General features: G+C 39.7%; 1 protein-coding gene across 1 annotated transcript in view; it reads right to left on the bottom strand.

Moving 5' to 3' along the window:
- Nucleotides 1–23,691, bottom strand: part of kcnn1a (potassium intermediate/small conductance calcium-activated channel, subfamily N, member 1a) — a 67,860-nt gene that overhangs the window by 7,264 nt on the left and 36,905 nt on the right. The window contains exons 3-7 of the mRNA XM_085389332.1: nucleotides 21,965–22,060; nucleotides 18,697–19,115; nucleotides 4,757–4,898; nucleotides 4,306–4,416; nucleotides 2,669–2,796 (exon numbers count right to left, since the gene is read on the bottom strand). Of these exons, the coding sequence (XP_085245458.1) occupies nucleotides 2,669–2,796; nucleotides 4,306–4,416; nucleotides 4,757–4,898; nucleotides 18,697–19,115; nucleotides 21,965–22,060 (896 nt within the window). The remainder of the gene's footprint in view (nucleotides 1–2,668; nucleotides 2,797–4,305; nucleotides 4,417–4,756; nucleotides 4,899–18,696; nucleotides 19,116–21,964; nucleotides 22,061–23,691) is intronic.

The following is a 23,691-nucleotide window of genomic DNA, read 5'->3' as shown; positions in this document are numbered from 1 at the left end:
AGGGGCAGAGAGGGCCAATAGAAAAGAAAGGAGGAGGAGGAGGAACAACAAATGTTTTATCAGGACACTTCTTTCACTGATGACATTGAAAAGAAAGTAAGACATGCATTGTAAATATTTTCTTTATGTATTTATATTTATACACATATATGGAAGTGTATGCATATAAATATATATTAAAGGCATTCCTGGTCTTGGTCAATACAATACCAACCAAAACATGCAAAATTACAGAAGCATACTACACTCATTTAAAAAAAAAATAGACTGTTTGTCATGTTTAAGCTAGCTCTTTTTTGTTATAACAAGATCTTTTTTTCACAACGTTACAGTCCTTTAAGCAGCAGGTGGCAGCAAGTATTTTTGTTGTAATGAGAAATGATGCTAATAGTGAGAGATGATCTTGTTACAAGCCAAAAAAAGAATCAGTTTTTGAAAAAGTGGGAAAAGGAGCTCAATACGTGAAAGAAACGTATTATTAGGAGTTAAAAATGCCCCTGTGAGCAAGAATGCAATATGCTTCCATACAAGAAAATCCCAAAACCTGTTTGAAATCAAAACATTCCCATCTCTTTCCAAAACTAAGACATTGAAAAAAGGAAAAAGATGGCATGCCCTTTGTCAGTGCTACACACAGCTCAGTGGTAGGACTTCAGATATACACACTGGTCATTCAGTAAGCGTGCAGTGACTATGACTGACTTTGTGCACAATGAAACGAGTTGGGTGTTTTCAGTGCTGGATATTGTGAGTGTGTGTGTGTGTGTGTGTGTGTGTGTGTGTGTGTGTGTGTGTGTGTGTGTGTGTGTGAGAGAGAGAGTGCATATGTGCATGAGCTGATGAGTGTATGTGTGGATGCCACAGATAAAGGATGAAACTTGCCAGAAATAAACTGCCTAATGACACTGCTGAACATACGGCAACATCGACATTTCAAACATTTTAAATGAAATGCTGCACGATGATACATTGGACATGTTTTGTGATGCCTTCAACAAAGCGCCTCCTTATCTCTAATCAAATACATTATGGCTCTGTAAGAACTGTTAACGCTGATGTGCATAATATGCCATTGTTAGCAGTGGCATCACACAGCCATCATCTGAATGTGCGAGGGGAAGAATTTCCCTGTTCGGCAAATTATGAGACAGGATGACATTCAAGGGCATTTATTCATGTGCAAATCAGTATATCAGAGCAGAGTGAGACTGCTCGCTTACGGCTCTATCTCTGTGGGAAACTGCTCCAGCTCGTATGTGTCTGTTTGCCCGGCTTTGTCATCCCTTATGGCTGTCGAAGAATTGGGACTATTTGAGGTAAAAGCTCTACTTATTAGCGTAACACATTTTGAGTACAATTTTGTTCTACAAAACCCCAATGTACATGTTGCGTTGTGCCTTTTGTGCCATCCTATTGATGTCATGTACAAGGCCTTGTTGTTTGATCTCATATTAGAAAGGGAAAAAACAGCATAAATCAAGACTAAATCAACAGCAAGCATTTGATCCACATTAGAACTACAGGATAGAACACTGTGCTTATTTATGTCATCACAAAACCTTCAGGAGTGTAGGATGAGTTCTGTTGATGCAGGTTAATATAGCCCCAGAGCAGCTATATTAATCATGGGCAACAATATACACTACATCATCAATGATTATGAACTGCTGGCCAAGCCAACAAAGCTCCAAGCTCATTCTGCGCAAGATGCTTTTTCTTTCACACGTTCTCTCCAGACAGCCCTCCACTATCGACAATGTGGATGCTTTTCGTTCATTCAAGTCAGGGGGGAAATGGGAGGGAGAGGGAAGTAAATGGAACACTGAAGTAAAGAAAAAAAACAACACACAACCGAAAACAGCAATTCAGCATCCATCCTTTTTTTCTTCTTCTTCTTCTTTTTTTTTTGGCAACAAGTAAACTTTTTTTTTTTTTTTACATGCATGTCGAACGCAGACATGGAGAGAGGAGGAGCAGGATGTTGAAGAAACAGTAGGAAGAGGATACATAGAAGACTCAACTTACTTCTGAGCTCTGCGGTGATAGAGCAAAACAAAGACAGAACACAGTACAGATTTTTAACCCCACAACATTCACGAAACGAGCGAAAACCATTACACTTCTCACTGTAAGCACAGGGTAAAAAGAGGGTCGCGGGGAGAGGGGGGCAAGGGAGGGGAACAGGAAGGACCATTACACTAGATTGCAGAGTGTTTGTGCGTATGTGTGTGTGTGCGTGAGTGTACGTGTGTGCGCGCGCACGCTCTGTATGTGTCCATCTGTGAGAGCTTACATATGTGTATGACAATCAAAGGAAATGGTCTTCAAGGAGAGGACATTGTGGGAAAACAGCATTGTTGATACTATCAGATATACACAACTATGTGGTATTATAGCTGATAACGCTGCCTAACAACAAATAACATTAAGGAATGAACCCAAAGGGACTATTTTCTTTTACAGCTAATCAGTAAGAATTACATTATCTCAGATTAACAGTTCAAATGATAATACAGCCTAAATATGTTAACCACAAGTAGCATTAAAGATTGAGCATCATTAGTTCTGGTTTTAGGCCATGCTGAAAGTCTCCTTGGTAGTTTGTGGTGAACGTCTCTGTCATATTTAGATTAGATTATGCAAAACACACAAGGTGCAGTGAACTTACTGGTGAATGGCTTGGAGAAACTTGCGCTGGTGTTTCCGCACCTTGGCGTGATCTATCTTCTTGACCAATTTTGTGTGTTTGTAAATGAGCCATGTTTCCCTGAGTACATTGGCAGCTGTGTTCTTTACCTATGAAACAAGGGCGAGAAACTTATATAACATAGAGTAGTTTGAACTGCTCTGACAGATTACAGACTGAAGCACCCATCTGTGTGTATTATTATGATTAACAATAATTTCAAAAAGTGGTTACACACAGAAAAATAAAACAATAAAAAAGGTTAAGTTAGAATTACATGTGCCAAAAACTCATTGTATTTGACTCCATACACACACTCACCAGCCATTTCATTAGTTGCACCTAGCTAATACTGGTTTTGGATTTGTGAGAGCCAATTCCTCATGACATCACACAGTTACTGTAGATTTATCAGCTGCACATCCATGACATAAATCTCCCATTCAACCACATCACAAAGTTGCCCTGTTGGACTGAAACTTCTTGTCATTTCAAGAAACGATCTGAGCTTTGCGACATGGGGCTTTATCCTGTTGGAAGCTGCCATTGGAAGCTGGGTACACTGTGGTGTTAAGGGTTGGACAGGTGGTGTTTAAAGGGCGTTCAGCTGGTACTAAGTGCGTTTAAGCACCTATAGTTCATTTACTCTGGTCCAAATCAGTTTATGAATTTGTAAGCTTGTAGCTTTCCCCGTGGTTTGGTTTGTTTACACAGAGTAAAGTCCAAGAGAACCAAAATGCATCACTGCAAACTACGTGAGAGTGTTCAGTCTGCTTGAATGGATCCGTGCGTTCATGGTGTTTATGCCATATTCTGACCCTACCATCTGAATGTTGCAGCAGAAACTGAGACTCATCAGACCAGGCAATGTTTTTCCAATCTTCTGTTGTCAAGTTTTGGTTAGTCCATTGTCGCACCCGGCCGGATTCTCTGCTGCTATAGCCCATCCGCTTCAAGGTATGGCATATTGTGCATTCAGAGGAGCTCTTCTGCATACATTTCAGTTTAATTTTATTTATATAAAGCCAATTCCCGACAAAAATTGCCTCAAAGTTTCTTATAATGTAAGGGAAAGACCTTAAAATATTAGAAAGCTATCCCAAACAACCCCCTGTCAACAGTTGGAAGGAAAAACTCCCTTTTAACAGGAAAAAACCTCTGACAGAATCAGGCTCAGGGAGTGGCAGCCATCTGCCACAACTTGTGGGGGGTGAGGGGAAAGAGAAAAGAGCAGAAAGAGGACGAAGGGAGAGAGAGTCAGGGTTTAATAGTTACAAACGATTAAAACCAATAGTCGGCAGAAAACACACATAGGTTTCTTCAGCATGTTGTTTTGCCCATGTCTGCATATTTAAATGCACTGATTTCCTGTCATGTGACTGGCTGGTTAGACGTTTGCATTAACAAGCAGTTGAAGAGGTGTACCCAATAAAGTGGCTGGTAAGTGTATTGTTTATTCTACAATCCCAGTCAAATTAACAGACTGGAAGAAGCAAATTGTCACACATTTTTTGAGCTGAGAATGCTCGAAAGAGTTATAAACCAAAACATTCTCATCACTGTTACAAACACAAAATGCATATTATAAGAGTTTACTATTACAGTTTACTGTGACTCACTCGTTTGCAGAGTTGTGTGTCCATCATGAAGTTGTGGACATGCTTCTCAGCCTTGGTTAGCTCCAGCTTCCTGGCTACCACTGCAACTACCAACGCAGTGCAACCAGCTCCCTGTTGCACAAAAACAGCAACTGTTCTTTCTTATATGGACACTACATTGTGTTTGGCTGGTGTTACATAGATCTCCATATATACATAGTACATTTCAGGTTCTTTCAAATAAATGACCAGTGTGTGAGCTCTACAGAAGAAGAATTAAATACATGTTCTGGTAGGTTAAAAACAAACAAACAGAGGAAGCGAGAAACAAATATATGTTGAGGAATCAAGTTGAAATCTGACGATCAGGTTGCATGATAATACTTTGAGCTTGAGGTTTCGTTCTATCTGATCATAGTTGTCTTGTGTGTTCTGTTATACATTTATGTAACTGAAGACATGATGAACCTACCATGATCCCTGTAAGCAGACACACGCCTTTCCCACAGTAGGTGTGTGGTACCATGTCTCCGTAGCCAATGGAGAGGAAGGTAATCGAGATGAGCCACATGGCTCCCAGGAAGTTACTGGTCACTTCCTGTTTGTCATGATACCTAAGGCAATGGAGATATGCAGAAGTCAGGAAAGCTGGAACTCAGTTTCGTGAATGTGAGCATGCTGAAGAATGACATGGTGCTGTGTGAACCAAACGGGTTGTGAGCGGAGGTGGTGGAGGTGGTGAGGATCGAGGAGTAGGAAGAAATCATGTTGGAAGGTGAGACACCTGTTTTATAAAGCCAGTTCTAAAAAAAAAATGCAGCAGATTTTAGTGAGAAACAACAAAGAAAAGGTCTACTCAGTACATGTGCAAAAAACAGTAGAATTCCTTTCTGTTTTCCTTCATCTTTAAGACAGTTTTTAATGCAGAGCCATATTTTTAATGGGAAGGACGCTCAGAATAATGCGAAGGCAGGGGAAAAAAATCACTTTCTAATAGAAATAACTGATTTGAAACTGAAACCATGATGTTCACCATCTGTCAGTTTGAAAATGAGGCACTTGATGAGATGAATGATGGGAAATTTAAAAAGAAAAAAAGAGTCTGAGGCCAAATGACATCATCTTGATTTAAAATGGAAAGAAATTATACTAAGTATAGTAAGCAAGTTTTAAATGACAAAGAGAGAGGCCATGTTGCTCAGCGTGACTGGATATAGTGCCATGGCTTTAAGTTATTTTCAGTATTGCACCAGAAGGTACATCAGTGCATCCAAAAATGCATACGCTTCTTCTTTAAATCAAACTAATAGTCGGATTATTGGTCAACGTTTAATAAAAATCTTCCTTCCTTCTCAGAGTTGCCCCGACAGAAGTTTTGGTAATGCAAATCATCAGTTCAAACTGACAGCCATGCTTGAAAATGTCGGACCAAAAGGCCCATAGTGCATACGTAAAGACACTTGTGTAACAAAAAACACAACGCACACAAAGCTGGATTGAGGATGACATTGCCATACCTTCCACAGCAAAGCAAAAGTCAATCACGGAGGCAAATCTGCCTCATTCACCCACCCTCATTCAACTCGCCTGATTATTCCCAATGGGCTGTCTAGGAGGAGATCAGATAAGATTTAATTTTGAAGTCAAAATCAAATATTCATTAAGCACTTTCAGACAACATCACGCTAACATCCTTATGACAAGGCAATCTAGACTCTGAGTCTAATTTCTTGGGATTTGGTTAAGGATTTTGTAAAGGGAGTTCTAACTGGGCCAATCATGAATTTCCGATGAGTTTGAAATATCCAGCAGCGTCCAAGCCTATGAACTCAGAATGACCAGCACAATCATCTCTAATTAGCGCACAAGTACATATCAGAACAGCTGGGGTTCAGTCTATGAAGTTTTTCTCTACACCAGGAGGGAAAAAAAAAGATTCACAGTTTCATAGAAAAACCGTTTCCTCTTTCTCCTCCAAGACAGTTCATTGTTACCAAACACCATAAATGAACTAATCATGCCTTCCACATTTCTTAAAACTCCCACTCTCAAGTTTTTCTATTCATGCTCAAAGTCCGGGGGAAAAATAGCTGAGCATTTTTGTCCCACAGAATGTCAAAAAAGTGTGTGGTCTATGGGATTCAAGCTTTTTCAATAACATGCAGAGAAGCAGTCTGTACAATACCATGCAGGAATAAAAAACATGTCTGCATCTGCATGCTTCAAAGCCAGTATATTGAGAGCAGGGGAGCAACAGAAAAACCTAGGGTCCATTTAGAGATTAACACCACCTATGACAAATCCTGAAGTATTACCATGTGAAAGGGGACCGTTACGTCTTCTTGGTACTGTTCATTTGTAAACAGTGGGGTGAGGACTGGTTGAGTAACAAAGGAAGAAGCTCATTGAATTTGACACCCCTGTCTCTTTTACCTGCATCCCAACACTTCACCAGCTGCCCTTTGATAACTGCCATGGGGATAAACTTGATCAGCTGGCTAAATATTGTAATTGCAAGTGACTACAATGTTAGTGACTAGTATGTTAATTTCATTCATTTTGTCATCAAGGCATGCAGAGAATGAGTCACGTCTCCAAGGCAGGCAGGAATGTGCTGCACCTTTCAGCACAGTGAACAGTTTATTGCAGTACAATATGGTCGCCTCTGTTGTAAATATGACCTATAAATATGCTTGGCAACAATGCAAAGAGGCATTGTTGCTTTCTCTTTTATCGCCTGTTTTTCTGTTGGTGGACATTTCATTGCACATATTTCAGCTGTCTGAAAAAGAGCAGAAGACAGCAGTACTGGAGCAGAGACAGAGGCTGAAATGGGAGCAAATCAATAGCGTTTTAAGGCTCTCAATATACTGTGTCAAGTTTTGGAATAGCATGGAGAAGAGCTGGCACCACTTTCAACTTATTCCAGGACAGGACATATATAATGTCCAGAGCAGATAGTTGTAATCCCCCCTGGTTAAATTCTCCCTGACAGACACTAACAGCAAATGCATTATTCTTGGATCAATTACCCAAACGTTTTACAGATTACATTATTTATCCAGCATCAAATGCAACAACATCCATTTACATCCAAAAGAGCACCGAGGCCTTCGTTCTGCGAGACAGTGTGATGACCACAACACAAGACCGATAAGGCAACGTCTCAAGTCGCAGTGTTTTAACTAAGCTGACCAGCAACGAGATAAACAATTGCTTGTGAATGACTATATCGGCCTGTTCAAATCACCATCGGTGTAGTCTAATCAGCCTTTTCCCTCCCAACATGGCTATGGTCTCTGTTTATGTGCATGAATGGAATCACTTCATTTTTCAGCTGCTGTTGTCTGTAGATGTTTGACAGAGGCTGACAACACAGCCTCTCTATAAATAAAGTAGCAAGAATGGATCACATGTGAATGAGGCGCACTTAACCTTGCCAACATGCACACACACACATACACTCAGGTTTTCCTTTCGAACTGGATTCCTTCACATACGCGAAATATTTTAACAGATGTTTCCTTCAGAACAAGGGCGCTTTTTAAGGTATCACACACATAAAAGTTACTACTGTGCTTCGTGCGCCTAAAATGCACAAATGAATTAAAAAACACTTGCAAAACCCGATAGTACAACAATATTTAGATTTCAAACATGCTAGAGGAAGAACATCAACCTTGCCTCTGTTTCTTGCCTTCTTTAGTCAGCCGGCACAGCGAAGCAAAGAGCCAAGCACTTTGTTCACACTGAAAAGCTCGTGCTTTACATTCTGAAGTCATCACCTTCATATAGTAACACCACATCACCACTTTTGTCCAGATGTTCAATCGAGGCAAAATAAATGGAAAAAAAAAAAAAGTCAGAATGCCAAAAATTTAATCTGAACACTGCTGTGATGACTTTTAAACAAATACATCGGGATGCTCCGCGGGGGGAGGGGTTTTAGTTGCAATAAACATGAGCAGATTAAACTCAAAGTAATGACAGCTTCTTTGAAAAACTGCAAACCTAGCAGTGTTTTTACAGCACAGCAATACACAAAAGTAAGCAAGCAAAGCAGCACAGCAAACTAAAAAAATCTGTACATTTGCTAATTGCTGAAATTGAAAGGGGACATATTGTATTTTTACATGCTTTATCATATTTATAGTGTTAGAAAAATGGATCACATTACAAATTTAACATGGCTGAATTTTTTTTTAAATTGCCATGTACGAGACAAAAGCTCAGGCTTTTGAATCGTTGGGATTTCTTGTACCTTTAGGCTCAGTTTACCAAGAGCTCTTCTGCTCTTAGTTCTTTATGAACTAAAAGTACAAGTCAGAGAGAGAGAAAGGAGGTGTATGGTCATCTCAGTTGAGCAGCTCTGGCTGTGAGCACAGTATTCCCACCCACTTGGTGTTCAAACACTCAACCAGAAGGGAGGATGGCCTTTGGATAATGTTCTTCTGAAGGAGAGGAGCTAAAACTGCTTCTTTCAGACAGAGGGCTGAACCGAGTCCCAGTGTAAGCTATATATGGATTATTTTGAACTGATTTATGCAAAGCTACTCAAGCAGAGTCCAAGAATTAAAATATGGAGTTGGGTATGATAATATCGGAATAATAAGTCCACTTTAAATATGGTGCGAGTTTTCACAGTTCAAAGCAATACAGTACAGAGTTTTTAAAATCCCAGATTCTTCCTGTGGCACCAACGTGAGATTGATTTGTGATTTTTGAAACTTTACAAGACCAGATTTTCAGTTTTCTCTAATGGCACGATTAGGTAAAATTTAGTTATGGATTAAATGTGTGAAAGAATTAATTATGGTTAATTAACAAATGTTAGCATGCTATCAATCTAATGTGATGAACATGGAACACGTTTTAGTTAAAAATATGTAAAACTTAAAAATTCTGAAGGTTTTATTATTATGCAGTTTAGACTCAACCCACTGTAAAGTTTATGCCCTAAATTAACTGTATTGGTAATTACCAAAATTGTTTTTATGTTTCAGTAATGGTTAATCCACCAGTATGCACAAGCTCTTTAACTGAAATATTTTAATGTTGGTGTTATTGTTGTTAACCTAGATTTTCAAATGTACTGGTTAAAAAAATAAAAAAAAAAAAATAGTTGTTAAGATGCCAAATTACAGTGATCTACTTGGATTCCTGAACAGAAATTTTTATTTGATTTGATTAATTCCTTCTTAAAGAATTTCAGTGTAACAGCTCAAATTTATAGAAATATTAATTCATTAAAGTTTGTTATTTGCCTAATGAATAATAATATTTTTCAATGTGAAACAATTTTTTGAAAGTTTCTAAATCTTTATTTGTGTTTTCTTGTTTTTATGGCCTGTGGTCATATACACACATTATATACATCTCCCTCTCACCACCTGGTGGGTGATGTTTGCGGTCCTCAAGCTTGGGTCCTCAGGTCTGGGAGTTTGAGGGTCCTATGCAGTATCTTAGCTGTTACTAGGTCGGCACTCTTCTGAACAGAGACATCTGGTGTGCTTGGAATCTGTGTCCATATGTGGGGCATCCAGGTGGTTCTCAGGTTGCTCTGCCTGGTCTTGGAGTCCTGGTGATGCTTTGACCCATTGGTGTTATTTCCAAAGCTACTATGAAGTGTGCTCATGTATTGACTATACATTTTGCCTGCTGCAGTATCTGAGAGGAGCTTCCATGTTGTGGAGAGGCAGGTGATTACCTGGACGGCAACAGTGTTGTACCCTTGTAGGGCTCCTTCATGCATATCACCTCTTACACTGGGGTGGCTGTGTACATGTATTTTATAATATCCATGTTTAAACAGCTTAGGAACAAAATAGATTTCCAAGTTCTCTAACTGCTTTCTGTGTAATGTGTACAATGAAGAAAGCTTTTATATGAAAGTATATGTCATGCAATTCAAACATGAAATGAAATTATGCAGACGAATCTGCAGCAATCTTCACCTCTTGGCTTTGTGCCCAAATCCAACTCTGTCAAATGAATTCTTAAACACACTTGAGCAGTCAAGGGGCTCAATGTCACAGTGACCTGTCATCAGGAAATCAAACACAGAGGAGTGGCGGTCTCACAAGATCTGATGTAATTGTGCTTCGGTCAATTAGCACGAAATATAAACCACATGGAGGTTCGCCATGTTGCAGAAACTGGATATTAGCTTTAAATTAAGTACCTGTTAGATTTCCTCTATATATATATTGCAGGGAAGAAAATGAATTTTAAAGTGCCAGTGCAAAAATGCACACACTTTAAAGAAGAATTAACCTAAATCTACTGCACTACTGTCAACCAACTAAAATGTTTTATTTTTAACTGAAAGCTCTTTGGATTTGCTGACTCAAGGTTTTATCCCCCCCTCAACGAGGCTTTCTCTGGGCCTCTGCTTCCAGAAATGCTCAGAGTGTGTTAGCACATCTGCATTTTTAAATTTATTTTTACAGGGTCAGTGAGAAAACTTTCAAACAGTATGCTGTAACTGCAGAGATTTTCTGCAAGTCACTCAATTATGAATAATGAAGTAAATAATGTCAGCTGGCCTAAGCCCTTTACAGTGTTGTGTGTGCGCCCTTGCAAACTTTCGTAATTAACCTGAGAACTACAGTCAGTCTTTCCTTTCATGAAGTCAGGTCTCTCTGTGCTATGCTGGGACTGTCCTCCCTAATCTACAGACAAGAAACTCCATTCGTGACACCCTTAATCTTAATGTTTCAGAGCTGGAGTGTGTGCTTACATCAAAGGTTATCAGATTGACAGTAATCCATCACAGATGTTTCACTGAATTAGGATAGAGACACCTCTAGAAAAGCTCCTCAGTAAGCTTCCAAGCCCAGTAACACACTTTACATTCTCAACTCCAACAATAGTTGTTTTGCTCAAGCTAAGAAGCACTTCAAAACAGTTTCCATGTAGAGCTGGGCGATATGAGATTTTTTCATATCACGATATGTTTTTTTCATTTCAGGCGATAACGATATCTATCACGATATAAGCCAAATAACTATATTTGTAAGATTTAAATGTGCCGTTGCTCACAAGTAAAATGTGAAATAATCAGCAGCTTGTTTTTATTTAAATATTTATTTCCCATAATAAGTTCAACAGGGTAGATGTACTTAAGGAACATGAGACTTTTTCAGATAGATAAAGGCAAATATTGCAAACTACACAAAAGGCAGCCGCTAAAGCGTTTAAGTTTCAAAATAGAACAAACGGAACAGACTACTAAATTGTCAATTCCACTTAGAAACAAAATATTAATTCTAAAAATAAATCTTAGTTTGTTTTACAGAAGAACAGACAAAACTGACTAACTTTTGTCAATATCAAATAAACTGAGAACTAAAAGGAAATTCTCAATCTCTCCTTGTTGTATAGCTTAGCTTTTCAAACAGTTTTAACAGTTACTTTAGTCTGACAAAAGCCGAATGACGAATTAGCGCTTCCAGTCAGAGACTGAGGCTACGTCCACACGTACACGGGTATTTTTGAAAACGGAGATTTTCCGTTTTCGTTTTAAAAAATAATCCCGTCCACACATAAAGGCAGAAATGAAGGAAAACGCTGCTATGAACATGCCAAAGCAGCAGGTGGCGCTAGATTCCTAACCGTGCAGAAATGTTGGCCAATCAGAAGTCTAGAAGCCTCGGTGGGAAAAAGTAGACAAAGCTGCGGCATAGAAGCAGAACAGAGTCGTATGTGTGGAGGGTAGAGCTGGGCGATATGAGATTTTTTCATATCACGATATGTTTTTTTTCATTTCAGGCGATAACGATATCTATCACGATATAAGCCAAATAACTATATTTGTAAGATTTAAATGTGCCGTTGCTCACAAGTAAAATGTGAAATAATCAGCAGCTTGTTTTTATTTAAATATTTATTCCCCATAATAAGTCCAACAGGGTAGATGTACTTAAGGAACATGAGACTTTTTCAGATAGATAAAGGCAAATATTGCAAACTACACAAAAGGCAGCCGCTAAAGCGTTTAAGTTTCAAAATAGAACAAACGGAACAGACTACTAAATTGTCAATTCCACTTAGAAACAAAATATTAATTCTAAAAATAAATCTTAGTTTGTTTTACAGAAGAACAGACAAAACTGACTAACTTTTGTCAATATCAAATAAACTGAGAACTAAAAGGAAATTCTCAATCTCTCCTTGTTGTATAGCTTAGCTTTTCAAACAGTTTTAACAGTTACTTTAGTCTGACAAAAGCCGAATGACGAATTAGCGCTTCCAGTCAGAGACTGAGGCTACGTCCACACGTACACGGGTATTTTTGAAAACGGAGATTTTCCGTTTTCGTTTTAAAAAATAATCCCGTCCACACATAAAGGCAGAAATGAAGGAAAACGCTGCTATGAACATGCCAAAGCAGCAGGTGGCGCTAGATTCCTAACCGTGCAGAAATGTTGGCCAATCAGAAGTCTAGAAGCCTCGGTGGGAAAAAGTAGACAAAGCTGCGGCATAGAAGCAGAACAGAGTCGTATGTGTGGAGGGTAGAGCTGGGCGATATGAGATTTTTTCATATCACGATATGTTTTTTTTCATTTCAGGCGATAACGATATCTATCACGATATAAGCCAAATAACTATATTTGTAAGATTTAAATGTGCCGTTGCTCACAAGTAAAATGTGAAATAATCAGCAGCTTGTTTTTATTTAAATATTTATTCCCCATAATAAGTCCAACAGGGTAGATGTACTTAAGGAACATGAGACTTTTTCAGATAAATAAAGGCAAATATTGCAAACTACACAAAAGGCAGCCGCTAAAGCGTTTAAGTTTCAAAATAGAACAAACAAAACAGACTACTAAATTGTCAATTCCACTTAGAAACAAAATATTAATTCTAAAAATAAATCTTAGTTTGTTTTACAGAAGAACAGACAAAACTGACTAACTTTTGTCAATATCAAATAAACTGAGAACTAAAAGGAAATTCTCAATCTCTCCTTGTTGTATAGCTGAGCTTTTCAAACAGTTTTAACAGTTACTTTAGTCTGACAAAAGCCGAATGACGAATTAGCGCTTCCAGTCAGAGACTGAGGCTACGTCCACACGTACACGGGTATTTTTGAAAACTGAGATTTTCCGTTTTCGTTTTAAAAAATAATCCCGTCCACACATAAAGGCAGAAATGAAGGAAAACGCTGCTATGAACATGCCAAAGCAGCAGGTGGCGCTAGATTCCTAACCGTGCAGAAATGTTGGCCAATCAGAAGTCTAGAAGCCTCGGTGGGAAAAAGTAAACAAAGCTGGGGCATAGAAGCAGAACCGAGTCGTATGTGTGGAGGGACAGTAACTGTGTGTATATGTAAGCATTTAAACACTGCAGAGAGTAGAATTAACAGTAACAGTCTTGTAGAAATTCATTTCACCGAAACAATAACGTGGCGCACAGTGTGACGCATGCACCAGTTTATTGTATTTCCAGACTTGCTTTCGGCACAATTTACAGTGCACGCTACTCTGTTTTTTGTCAGACTTGAAATAGCCGAAATACCTTCAAACTACGGAACTTCTATGGCTCTTCCGTTCGACAATCTCTCCGGCGTTGGAACCATCATCTGTTTTCTCTTTGGTCACGCTCGGTTGATTTTTCTAGTCGGCACACTCATTTCCTCCATTACCAGCTGGCTGCTTCCCAAACAAACACACGTGCGGCTTGGCACTTGTGCTGTACGTAACAAGTCACGCGATGTGACGCTGCGGCTGTGATTGGTTCGGCTCTGCGCTACTTAGTTTGGATTGGCTGACCTTTTTTTTTTTTTTTTTTTTTTTTTTAAGAGGACAAGAGCGGCGAGGTCTATCGCGATAGCTTAATTTCTCTATCGAGTAAAAGTTATATCGCGATACATATCGTTATCGTTCTATCGCCCAGCTCTATTTCCATGTAAATGTTAAATTTTTTTTCCAAGAAGTAACTCATTCATCCTCTGATGCACACTCTGGGTATTAAACCATCATGGGACACGCAGAAACACCGAAACACTACCACTCCACCTCCACTGCCAACTCAGTACATCTAAACATTTTCTTTCATGTTTCAAATCTTCTCAGTACACTCAGCCTTCCACAATGTGTGGTTTACTTCTGCACACAACACAGAGACTGTCTTTAACATTACACTTTTAACTCTTTTAGGTGCACACAAAAAAACAGACCTACCAAATGATTGTGAAGTTTTCAAGTTTTCAAATCCTAATCATCAGGTCATTATTTTATTTTTGTCCCTTTTTTTGCAGCTGTAAAGAAACCTTTCAGTTTTGCTTATTAAACTACTTGTTTTACCACACGTGAGAACCACAGAGCAGAAGCCTCAGCAGTGAGTCTGTTCTTCCAGTGAGGCATTAATAGGAGGAGTCAGTGGAGCTGACGTTCCCCCAAATCAGACTTTTCCCTTTCTAAGAGTAGACTGAAACAAGCAGGAGGATCTCCTAGACAGGATAACAACTCCATGTGTAAACTGGTAGAAGCAAATCCACCGCTGCTTTGTCTTTCGGAAAACCATTTCTGAATGCATATGATCGCATCAAGACTGCAGAGAGAGACAGTAACTGATGAAAAACAGAGAACTAACTTAATTTTATGTTACTGCATGTCAGTCTTTTACCTGTCCCAGTGCTTATCACATATTATGCAAATTTACCTTGTGGGCTTACATGCGCTGATAGGCTACAATCAATACTAGGCCTGCAGAGCGAGCACGCTGTCACATCAAGTGAAACAATGAAGAATCTAACTGTCCCTGGTGAATATAGTAGTACATGCCACGTCGAATCAAAGAGGCTCCCTTACATTGCCCACATTGCAGCATCAGACTATAAATGTAAACCTACTGTAAGAAACTCAAAGGAACGGCAACATTTCGGTTTTGTATAAGTTTGGTTGAGCTCACAGCCTGGAAACTGTAAAGTTACAAAGCCTGCTTGAATATTTCATGTAAACATGTGGTTGGTGTGAGAAAGTTCAAGTTGCTCTGGTATGTATTTCTCCAGTTAAACATTCGGACAACCTGTCTTGGCTGGCGCTGTTTGTATCTTGAGCCTGATAATCTGGTGCTGTGCTGTAAGGGAAAGTCAGCTAAACTTTCTTGCCTTTTACGTAGCCTACAGGCCCTGAATGGAGTATGCGAGGTGAGAAATAGCAGCCTCGCATTGCCCCGAAATAGAGCGTTTTGTTTCAGATAACAAAGTTAGAACAGGAGTGGAAGAGAATTAGATAACAGCTAAAGAGAAAAAGGAGTGAGAAACCAGGGAGACAGGCAAGGCATGCATGCAAGTGTGTAACTGAGTTCGGGCTGGATTAGGCCTGCTTGTTATGGATAAGGAAAGGCAAAGGGACAAGGAATCAGTAGTGGGGAGAGATGAGGAGAAACTGCAAAGCATGCCACGTTAGATGGGTACAGTTGGAGATCTGCAAAGGATCAGTCAGCAGTAAGAGAGAGAGGGAGGGAGGTGTCTTTGGTAGTGAGGGAGAAGCCAAAAGAGCTTAGTTAAGGAGCTTAGTTGAGGTAGGTTAGCTCTGAGGATGGGCTGTAACAAGAAAGATGGGAAAGGGGGCCAGTGTTAAATCCATCTACTGTAACATTAGCATTTCTCCCATCTCCACCCTCTCTCAGTCCCTCTGGTTGTGTCTTTCATTCCCCCCATCTAGGCATTTTCCAGGTAGACTCCGTGTTCGTCCAATCTCACACCGTACTGCCCTTTGATTTACTTCGCAGCGTGGTCAATGTGACAGTGTTACGGCGCATTTAACAGATACAAGTCACATACAGCACTTTGGGAAACAAGCGCCTCTTCTTTTTTTCAACTTTGGTTTCACTTGAAATGATGGGATTGATAAGTAAACATGAAAACTCGCATGCTGTTTCAATGTTTACTAAAAGAAAGGAGGAAGGGGAATGACATTCGGCTCACGTGGGCAAACAAAAACTAGAGACGCCGCAGAAACCAAACTCTTGTTTTTAAAAGATGTCTCCGTTAACACATGTAGCAATGGAAAGCAATGCTCTCATTTACCCTCTAACTGCGTTATGCCACTCACGTATCTCTCACTCAGAATCTTGCTGTGCTAAAAGTAACACGCAGCCCAGACAAAAGTGCCCTCAGCTAAATACACGAAATGACTTGACATTCGTTCTCTTCTTGCACACTCGGGCCTTATTTTGATAACAGAGGACAAAGCGTCTTCATCTCTGCAGAACAATCTTTTGGGTAGAAGCAACAAAAGTCTGTGGAAAACTATAACACTGTTCAATTAGTTTTGTGAGGGGAGACACATAATGAGATGGTAATGTGTGAACACAAAGAACAGAAAGGCCTTTGGTCTTCGAAAATCTTTGGAGTTGCTGCTAAAAAGACATCTTTTTGCAGTATGGATCTATAACAATTGCATAAGGAGAGAGAGAGAGAAAAAATGAGATAAGACAAATTGCCCTCTGGCAGACTGGTGAAGGTGACTTGAAGGAGTTGCTCCATTTTTATACAAACTTCCTCCTCCAGCTCCTACCGGCCTAATGCACAACAGTTAGCAAAGAGACGCTTGCTTCAAAGTGCTGCTCACACTGTAGGTCTCTGCTGTCCTCCTACAGCCACTAAAAGGAATTGTGCCACTTTCATGCCAACTAGAGGGCCCTTCCTAATTCTCCGTTTGACCTACTGGGTTTGGAAAGGATCATCGGTCAATTTTGTTTCAGAGGAGCTGCCCCTTCTCCCCGCTACCACCACCCCGCTCCCCACCACCCTCCAACCCCACTCAGGGCAGCAGTGGCGCCAGCTCGATGAAAAAAATGATAAGTTGGGTTTTCCACGGCTAGAGAACGAGGACTCACATGGTATCCCTATGGAGCAGCATAGTGGGGAAATAGAAAGTACAACAAAACATTATACAAACACACGCACACGCATGCACACGCACACACACACACACACACACACACAACCTTCATGTGCATGCTAAAGTGCACCCATCCATAGTAACAGACGTAGACATACAGACACAAATCTACCCATCTGGACACATTATTCTGAGGCTAAATGATTAATAGCATGCCCTGCTCATGTGTTTGTGCATTTTTAAACCAAACCACACTCTAGAGATTCTGTGCCTCTCAGCTCCTTATTCATTTAAGTTCAGAAATCCAAACTAAACCCATGTAGTTTGTTTTTTTTCCTCTACTAGCATTTGACTTGAATGAAATGACTCCTTCCTTTTATGAGGTGCTAAAGACTGAATGATGGCAAAAATGTGACATATAGCCAATTATAATAGAGAGACTTTGTGCAACTTAACTTTATGGAGACGTCATCATGTGCAAATTTAATGTTGTGTTTTTTCAACCAATGCATGAAGCGCTTTCAGTGCTCAGGTAGAGTAGAAAAGCGCTATGTAGGAACCAGTCTATTTATCATTGGGTTGAGGTTATCTCATGCCTGTGACACCTCACTGGCCTCCCTCTGTGCTCCAGAGGAGCTGGTGTGAAAGTTTTTGAGTTTTAAATCCACCAGCCATGAAGATCCCAAGGTAAGGGCGTGTAAAGGGGGGTGGTTAGTGACAGGTTAACATGTGGGTAGTTAGGGGGCAGGGGTACGGGAGGGGGAGGGGAGGTACTTAATAAAAGCAGGCAAGATGAGCTGCAGCAATAAAAGAAAGACCTTCCTCTGACGGGATGTTTAGCTTTTGTGGTGTAGCACGTGTAGACTAAAATATTGGGTTTGACAAGAACTGCTGCTATAGATTTTCCCACTCTCCAGCCATGCAACTCGAGTCCCCCTTCCACACCATCTATGCAAAAATGAATTTAAAAACATCAAAGCTGGCATTAATGTCTCATTTCCCTATGCAAATGCACAAACGAGAAAGAAAAAGAGAGCCTCTCATTTCTCCCTGCCTCTTTCATTTTCAGCGAGAATCATTGGTGCCCCCTTGAGACGAAGCCCGTTGCGCAGTTTTGGTGAGAAAAACGGGTTAGGGGATCCTGGGGGCTGCTCTGCATTATCAAAACAAACCATTCAGCAAACAAACAATTAAACACTCATGAATTATGGACAAGCCATCTAAAATAGCAATAAAAACAAGGAGTGGGAAGTCGTGGAGCAAGTGCTGAGCTAATGAAACGTGTGCAAGGGTGTTTTTAAACGGCCGGGCAGTGGTGTAGTATGTGGACGTATTAGCGTATGCCTTCCTGCACACGTGTACGACATCGATATGTAACCTATTCTGATGATTCCACATATTTCAGGGAAAGGACAGAGAGCACGGAAACGCGTGGGAACAAAAGCGATAAGTGAAGGAAGAGAAGACGTCTAATAATCCACAAAGTGCAATTGTGCATCAGCCATTTTGGTTTGTGCCCAGCAACAACATCCATTATTCACAGCCCTGTATTTACCTCTCACAGACACGCACAGTCCATGCAGCAATGATCCAGGAGGATATACTGAACACCAGCAGAACAGTTCCTGGACAGATGGTCATGAGGGTCTTCATGACAAAGCGTGTGTTGAAGTTAATCTTGTTGAGGGCGCCAATGCTGCGGGACGAAGCGTCCGTGAACAGCTTGCTGTGGAGTAACATGACTCTGCCAATCAGGTAGAGTCTCAGGAACATGGGGATGGAGAGGATGATGTCCACATCCGCGTCGGCCACCGACGGCGTGTAGGTAAAAGCCAGCCGCGCTGTCCATGTGAAGACATACTGGCCCGGGATGGGGTGAATGGCACACACCAGTAGTTCCAGCACGATGAAGAAGATTCGCTCATACGTCATGGCTATCCTCCAATCATCCGCACCATTGTCGACCATAAACAGCTGAAGGAAAAGACAGACTGAGGTCAGTTTGGATAAAGTTAGAATTTCCTTCCACACTCAACTTCTTTTCCTTCTACACATCTTTAATACATTTTCAACCACATGGACCTTTGAATGAGGCCTCATAGTATTGGTGTGTTTGTAGATGATCCATAAGACATGGATGCTGCTCATGATGGCCAATACTTGATCTACAAATATCAGCCATAGCATTAAAAACACCTGCCAAAACTTGTGTAGATCAAAAATGTCAGTATACTGGGATGGTGGGAGATGGTGATGGTGAGTTCCTCTGGGCTTGTCTATGAGAAATCCAACATTTCTCAAGCAGAAGATCATCATTGTTATTCTTCTTTCTTTCTTCTTTTTTTTTATTTGGCTGATCTTTGTAAATCAAGCTAGCAGACAAGAGTAGCATAGGTGTCTTATGTTTTGATTTATAAACAACACACCTCTAAGACTCAAATAAGCTAAGGGCAAATACATAATAAATATACGGAGCATGAGATGTATGGCAGTAGTTCTAGTTATCCCAGGAAAACTTTACAGAAACTCAAATACAATAAAACAGAAAACAACTGTATAGATTCATCAAGACTACTGTTTGCAAATAAATAATACAGTGTTTCTGGACAACAACTTAAGAGTCATTTAAGAGTGATTTTTTTCCACCCCACTGGAAAACCTAAATTGTGCAATAAACCTTTAAGCATAATTTTTACAAAAGTTGTGAGAAAGTTTAATAAACACAACATTTTCAAGAAAAAAAAACAATTGAAATCGGTCAATTGTTTTGTGGTTTGAGGTTTAAAGGGTTAACGGCTTTAATTTAAGATAGGTTTTTCTCTACAGTGGCAACAAAACATGCAGCCTAATACTGCTGCAGAGGTTCCTGTGAATATGCTGCACATGTAGGTTACTCTTCTTTGCTTCTGGCCAGGTCCTTACTGTTTTGGGTCATTTTCTTTCTTTAGAAAGACAAAGTAGTCCATCTCCCATTGTTACCTGTTGCCCTTTTTTCTCCACCATCCTCTTAGCAATATAAAATACTAATTGTCGCACTCAGGATAGCATTAACGATGCATCAGAGTTTACAGTGACATAGTTTTCCTACACTGCCTTTGTACAGACAGCGGGGTTTGTAGGAAATGTCAATATTTAGTGATGTCAGTTTTGTTTGTGTAAACTATTTAGTAACAATTTATAATCACAATCATTAATAGAGCAAAAACTAATCATTTTATTTATGGAATTTTATTGATTTGAATCAAAACAGACAATTGCAAACACTTAATACTGACTATTCCACCTATAAACATCTATAAAAATGTCATTTTATCAAATGTTTACAATACTTACTTAACTGGCTGTAGTTTAAAGCTTAAATTGGAGATTGCTGTGGTCCTGTTTCTCTCCTGTTTAGTTTTGTTTCCACTTGTCTACATTTTCTGTGAATGATTTTGGAGTGAGACCTCTCACGATTTCTACATGCGTATCACAGGACCAACACTACGTGACATCCTGTATGAATCTGAGCCATCAGAGGCTCTGACAACAGCAATATTTCACACCCTGAGACTGAGGCTCAGTGAAAGGTAATAATAAAAATTAAATGAAAAACTTTATCACAAAATCACAATGACTCTTTGCAGTCACTAACTAATATAAGATATTTCATAAACAGTATGAAATAAGTATTGTCTCTTATCAGTTATACACCACATGTACAGTACTCATTACTTTACATTTTGCTACAAACATAGGTGCAGCGATTTATTAAAATGTGTGCAAATGTACATGGAAATACAGCACACAGTTTGTACACTTCCAACAAGCTTTAAAGTCAATATTTGGTATCAACACCTTTATTCTTCATCACAGCCTAAACTCTCTCAGGCAGCTTTCTTTTAATTTCTTGAAGTAGTCTCCAGGAATAGTTCTCTAGGCTTCTTGAAAGACATTCAAAGCCCATCTTTGGAGGTTTCTGCCTTTTGTTCCATTCCCTGTGAAAATGATCCCACACTGCTTCAATAATGTTAAGGCCCGGGCTCAGGGGAGGCCAATCCATGACTGATAGTGTTAAACTGTGTGCTTTTCTATTCAGGTTTATTTTTTACAGCACTGGCAGTGTTTGAGGTCACTGTCATGCTGAAAAATTAGCTGTTGTCAATCAAATGCTTCCAGATGGACTGGTGACTCAAAGTCTGACTGTACATTGTACAAACCATGACAGAGCCTCCACCTTGTTTTACAGTTAGCTGTAGACACTCACATTATACCTCTCTCCTGATTTCCCACATACATAATGATGGAAATTTAACCAGTTCAGATTTGGCTTTTTCTTTTTTCTTAAGGTCATAGTTTTCAGGTACTTTTAATGTATGCACAACATGTTGAAAGTTAACATCTCACTGGGAATCACTTAGTTGGTGCCAAAATACACTGTCAAACTGTATCTTTGGGGCAGGCTTACAAAAGAAATTAAAAAAAACTTCAGGTCAGCTACAAAGACAAAAAATTACAAGAAAGTCCAGCTCCTTAGAAGCAAAATTACACGGGTTGGGGGGGTAAAGTGGTTACAATCAAGCACTTTTTACAGTTCAACATTTTTTTAAGCTTCAAAAGTTTATCTTTGGGTGGGTGCTTTAAGGTTACACTGAGCTGTCTGCTTCAATTTCAGTTAAAGAGAAAAAAAGACTAAGTGATTTGTATTTAGCGTAGTTTTGCCAGTAGAAATTGAATTCCCAACGGACTTTTTAAAATCAGGTTTTATAATATTTAACTTCTGCCACACTGATCTCAAAAGGTAAATGAATAAACAAAGGTTACTTTTTCTGCAGTGCACTCACCTGGATTTCCCGGGCATGGTACATTATTATAAGACCAAGCAATATAACAGTGGAAAGGCTGATAAGGCATTTCAGTGCAAATGAGTATGAAGATTCCTAGGGTGAGAAACAAAAAGGACATGAGAGACAAAATTAGAAATAGCCACCAAAATTAAAACCATTCTCTTAATATGTGCAAACATCATAGAGTATCATATACAGGAGTACAACATTACAGTCAAAGAGTGTTCACCATTACACAACTCATATTTTCTAGGTTTAATAATAAGATATATACATGTCATTTTAACCTCTATGGTATAGCTATATGTATACAGATAACACTACACAACTGCATCTATACATAGCACCCTCAAACACACACTAACACATATACACACACACACGCTACTTATTAGCTGAAGCTCAACAAGAGCCCACATAATGGGGTTTCACGAACAGCGCAGTCAGGATGTTGCTAAACAATACAGCTGCAGGTGGAGGTGTAGCCTGATATTATCTATGGACACCATTTCCCACCATCTAAACTACCAATTAATCAAAGCCCAGCACTAACAGGGGGACTTTCCACTTAATGGTAGGTGCAGAAAAGGCAAGGATGGTATTAGCAGGGGGCCAGCACAATGAGCACTGCTGATGATAAATAGGCCGGCTGGATGCTCACGCAGGAAAGCTCTTTGTATGTGTGTACGCGTTTGTACATGGGGGCCGTAGATCTAGAAAATGAGAACCTGTGCTACTCAAATCCTCCCCCAACCCTCTATGTTGGTAAAATGCCAACTGATAAATCAATTTAACAACCATGGTGTAAAAATGCTGCTCTGCAGCAGGCTAATGATCATAGTGTTGTTATTACAATAACAACACTGACGACAAACGATTAAAAAAACCAAGTGGAAATATCATTCATAATTGCCAGTGAGATGACAGTCCTTGCTTCTCAATATATGTTGTCCTTTGGTGGTCCATATTACAGAATTATTTTTAGCCATCAACTAGATTGCTTTGCCCCTCAGGTTGGCGACATGTTCTCAAGACATTCTAATGTCTGAAATTGTTTTGAAAGTCCCTGATGAAATAATACAGAGTAAACCAATTAATCCACGTGCCAGAGGTTCAAGGATTTTTAAGTCCCAGTGCTCACTGCCTCTTTACATGTTCCCTCCTTCAGGGCTCAGAAAACCTTTGCTGAGCCGCGAGCGTCTGCTCCATGACGGGACGTGAGATGGAAAAATGGACCAGCCACAGCACATGCTACCTGTCTGATGTGGGAAGGCTGCGGTGCTGCTCAGAGACATTAGGTCATTTCCATTTCAGCTGAGGTCAGTATGATGAATGGACTGAACAAAACTCAGTAACAGTCACAGACAAATCTATTGACTTTCTTAAAACCCCATAAATCATCCTATAGATTACCCCACCAACTTACTATATTTTAGAGCCACAAACCCTTCCTCACACACATATGAAAGAAAGAACACAATTAAAATGCACACACAGGCAAAAACAGGCAAAAACAAAATCGATCCCTTTTTTAAAGGGAAAAATTGATGCTTTTTAAATAATTTCAGTATGTCATTCACAAAATATTGAAAAACTTCTAATTGCCCATAATGATTACCATGACAGTTAGCACACTCCAATCCTGCACACATAAAGTAAAAATACCCATTAAGACAAGCACATCATATGAATAATTAATGATTCATTATGCATTTTCAGCTTTA

Source organism: Rhamphochromis longiceps, linkage group LG18, assembly GCF_057381845.1.
Source record: "Rhamphochromis longiceps isolate RC_006_pf linkage group LG18, R_longiceps_female_GT1.1, whole genome shotgun sequence".
NCBI classification, from domain to species: Eukaryota; Metazoa; Chordata; class Actinopteri; order Cichliformes; family Cichlidae; genus Rhamphochromis; species Rhamphochromis longiceps.
Note: the sequence above shows the minus strand (reverse complement) of the source record. Positions and strands in the feature narration are given on the sequence as shown.